Here is a 4,453-nt window from a genome sequence, read left to right on the forward strand (position 1 = left end):
ATGTGTGTGTGCGTGCGTGTGTGTGTGTGTGTGTAAGAGAGAGGGAGAGAGAAAGAGAGAAAGAGAGAGAGAAAGAGACAGAAAGAAAAAACAAAATAATAATTAATGGTTAATCGTTCACAATTTCTTTTTGTCAACAGAAATTATGAAAGAAAATACTGAACGAAAATTGCAAGCAGGAAAAATGAAATATACGAACTAAGGAGAGAAAGAGAAGGAAAGAAAGAGAGAAAGAGAGAGAAAACCAAAAAATATCTTCTAGCATTAAGACTGCTTGACATTTCATTATTATACAATTGGATATTCAGAAAGACGACATCATCATCCTTAAGACACATTCGTTGGTACCATGCAGTGATTTTAGGCTGGCTGGCTGGTTGGTTGGTTGATGTAAGTTTAAATGTTTATTCATTTATTTGTATGTATGTTCTCTCTATCATTTTCTAATTTCTCTCTCTCTCTCTCTTTCTCTCTCTCTCTTATTTTCATCTGTCTTTCTTTCTCTCTCTCTCGCCATTCCTGTTGTTTTTTAAAATGTAATAAATATTTCATGAATTTTTGTTGCTTATGTTGCAGTTGCTCACTCACTCACTCACTCACTCACTCACTCACTCACTCACTCACTCACTCACTCACTCACTCACTCACTCACTCACTCACTCACTCACTCACTCACTCACTCACTCACCCACTCACTCACTCACTCGCTCGCTCGCTCGCTCACTCACTCACTCACTCACTCACTCACTCACTCACTCACTCACTCACTCACTCACTCATTCACTCACTCACTCACTCATTCACTCACTCACTCATTCATTCATTCATTTTTTTTATCTATTTTTGTCCTTTCATTCAATCATTCATTCATTTTCTGTTCATTCATTCATTTATCTTTGATTCGCCGGGGGAATTGAAATAGATTTTTAAAAATTTGCAAAAGCTTTCGCCAGAGTAAATCTATTGGCTGTGAAGATTGAACGAGTGAATGAGTGAATAGATGAATGAATGAATGAACGAATAAATGAACGATTGAATGATTAAATGAATGAATTAATGAACGAATGAATGAATGAATGAAATAAAAGAGTGAATGAACGGATGAGAAAAATGAATGAAAAATGATAAAATGGTAAAGATAGAGTCAACCCGAAGCAAAATGAAACACATTTTTTTTTATTGAACAGGAAAAATACAACAAAAACAATAAATAAATCCAGTTGTAAGCGTAAGAAAGTTCTAGAAAAAGAAAAAAAATCTTTTGTTTTCAATCTTCTTTCAAATGTTAACAGTGAAGCTATAAACTCAAAAATCAAAATGGAAAAATGGAGAAACTGGAAGAAGATAGGTTACGGAAAAACAAGAAAAAAAGGTAATTGTTATTATTATTATTATTATTATTTTTACTATTATGAATCTAATGCTTCATGGACAAACACGAATAAAGAAAAACAAAAATAAAAGCCAAAAGAATTCATTATTAAGACATACGTCTTAACGAAACTTTTACTGAAAAAATAGGTACGAATAAAATATGTTAATGAGCTTGGCCGTAACTGCAAGATTCTTTTAAAATATTAAAATTAAGTTCATTAATATTTATGTATCTCTTGCACTTGTGGTTATGGAATGCTTTGGATGTTGCCAAAAATTTATCATCTCTCAAAAAGATTAACTTGGATGATAAACGAAAAATGAGGAATGTATGAATGAATGAATGAATGAGTAAATGAATGAATGAATGGATGAATGAATGAATGAGTAAATGAATGAACAATGCATAGTTGAATGAATGATGAATAGATGAATGAATAAATAAATGAATGAACCAGCAAACAAATGAATGAATCGACAAACGAACGAACCAATGGATGAACAAGTGAATGAATGAAGGAAACAATGAATGAATGAGAAAATTTATCAACCAATCATCCAGCACGACTTTAAAAATAAATCAACTACAACATCATTAACTCCATCGCAGAGTAGCGATGTATCCGAATGAGGCCATCAATAATAATCATACTACTACTATATTATCATCGTAATTGTTCATAATACTATCATAACTAGCCATAATATTAACATAATTATTTCATAACATTAACATAATTCTTCATGATATTAACATAATTATTCATAATATTAACGTAATTATTCATAACATTAACATAATTATTCATTATATTAACATAATCATTCATAACATTAACATAATTATTCATAATATTAACATATTTGCTTATGTTTATTTCATTTACTAAAAGCATTAAATCATAGTAATGCAATCGGGTTCAATTAAGAAATACATAGTAATCAGACATAGAATAATGGTGATGAATCCTTCACCGAATAGTATTATTTAATTTATAATAATAATAATAATAATTATTATTATTATTAATTATATTTATTATGATAACAATTATAATTATTTCAACTACTAAACGTCAATTAATACAAGTATTAATAACCAAACACATATATATGAAAATAAATAAAAATTAAGTTCGTTAATTGAAAAAATTAAATTTCTCGAAATATTTATCATTCGGACGCCATAAGATCAAAAATCCACATCTTGCTATTTACTGTGACATCACTATGACGTCATTTCATAAGAAACGCCATCGTTACATCAGCAGCAACATCAACAGCAGCAACAACAACAACACTACACCCCATCAGCCAATCACAGCCGACCGATGATGACCTCCATCCGACACCCCACCAATTAGATGCGGGGCAGACGAGACAAGGGACTTTCAGGAGGAAAAAAGCAAAAAGTAAGAACAGGCATATCATCTTCTTCCTGCTTCCCAACTCCCGTGTAGGCCTTCAACTCCGGAACGTATCCCATCGTCATTGTCATGTCACCTCTGGCGCCTCTAATCTTAAAGTCGAAATCATTTTGGGATTCTTTTGGAGAACTTGGAAGATCAAACTCGATTCCCGTGAATGGGAATTTGAGGGTTATCCGTTTGTCTTCTACAGTACAGGAACCCTGAACCGGAAGTGTGGAGGAGGACATAGGCATCCGCATGTACATTGTGGCGAACCCCTCGTATCTCATGGAACACATTGTCTTGGTTTGTTGGTTAGTTGGTTGTTTGTCTGTTTGTCTGTCTGTCTGTCTGTCTGTCTGTCTGTCTGTCTGTCTGTCTGTCTGTTTGTCTGTCTGTTTGTTTGTTTGTCTGTTTGTTTGTTTGTCTGTTGGCTGGTTGTATGTTGGTTGATGTGTTGTTGTTAGCAGGAGGTGTCTTTAGGTTGTTGTTGATGATGACGTTGTTGTTGTTGTAGACGCCAAAGATGTTGTTGTTGTTGTTTAGAATATTCCAGAAATATGCTACGTTCGCTGTTGTATTGTTGGTGTTGACTCTAGCCCCTTCCTTTCCAACTATTGATTCATATAGAAGGTAGATATCTGTTGGAGGAGAATAAATTAATTTAAAAAAAATAAACTACTGCTTTTAATTTTAATATAAATAAACAAACAAATAGGACACTCACACACACACACACACGCGCGCGCGCGCGCACGCACACAAGAACAAACAAACTCAGAAACAACACACATCCATAAAAGTGAATATGCAGATAAATATGACAAAATACTAATACTACAATAATTATATTACCAATAATAACATAGAGATTACGCTTGTTGATAAACAAATAACTAATCACACATATAAAATACTCTCTCTCTCTCTTTCTCTCTCTCTTTCTCTCTCTCTCTCTCTACATCTTACCTTCCTCTCTTTCACTCGATTATTTTTTTCTCTACATATATAAACATACATACACGCACATACATATACACATACAAACACAAATACATACACACATATATACATACAAGCAAACATACATTTATACAAACATACATACAAACGAAAATAAACATCAGAAGATCATATAATTGAATAATTGTATGTGTATGATGCACCGCTGACGCTGGCCGTATGCGCTATATAAATCAATTATTATTATTATTGTTAATATTATTGTTATTGATTTTATTATTGTTATTGTTGTTTAAATATTTCTTTTATGTTCACTTTTGCAATATTTATATGTATGTAATACACATTCGTGTATGTATGTATGCATGTATGTCTGAGGGATTGTTTGTTTGTTTGTAATCATGTATATGTATGTATGTATGTATGTTTGTTTGTTTGTATTTTTGTATGTATGTTTGTATGCATGTATGTATGTACTTGGTTCAGAATACAGACAGATGCAAGTTAAACTGGATCAATAACTAAATGAATAATAGTAATGATGAAGACGACGACGATGATGATAATAATAGCATTAATCGATAATAATAACAACAATAATAACATCAACAGTGATAATAATAATAATAACATCTATTCACATAGTGGCTGGCGAGTTGTATCAATAAAGAAATGTTATATTAACAACTTTAGCAGTAGTAGTAGTA

General features: G+C 32.1%; 1 protein-coding gene across 1 annotated transcript; it reads right to left on the reverse strand.

Annotated features, from left to right (window-relative positions):
* Positions 1–1,900: 1,900 nt before the first annotated feature.
* Positions 1,901–3,789, reverse strand: HELRODRAFT_194765 (hypothetical protein). The gene is made up of 3 exons (XM_009033761.1): positions 3,639–3,789; positions 3,217–3,424; positions 1,901–3,165 (listed from the first exon to the last, which is right to left on the reverse strand). Exon 3 carries the CDS (start codon positions 3,080–3,082, stop codon positions 2,735–2,737), a length of 348 nt encoding a protein of 115 aa, XP_009032009.1. The 5' UTR covers positions 3,083–3,165; positions 3,217–3,424; positions 3,639–3,789; the 3' UTR covers positions 1,901–2,734.
* Positions 3,790–4,453: the final 664 nt, after the last annotated feature.

The sequence above is a fragment of the Helobdella robusta genome, assembly GCF_000326865.2.
Source record: "Helobdella robusta unplaced genomic scaffold HELROscaffold_97, whole genome shotgun sequence".
Lineage (NCBI taxonomy): Eukaryota > Metazoa > Annelida > Clitellata > Rhynchobdellida > Glossiphoniidae > Helobdella > Helobdella robusta.

Excerpts from the sequence above, each read along its gene's own strand:
- HELRODRAFT_194765 (XM_009033761.1), bottom strand. The coding sequence starts at position 3,082 with ATGTGTTCCATGAGATACGAGGGGTTCGCCACAATGTACATGCGGATG.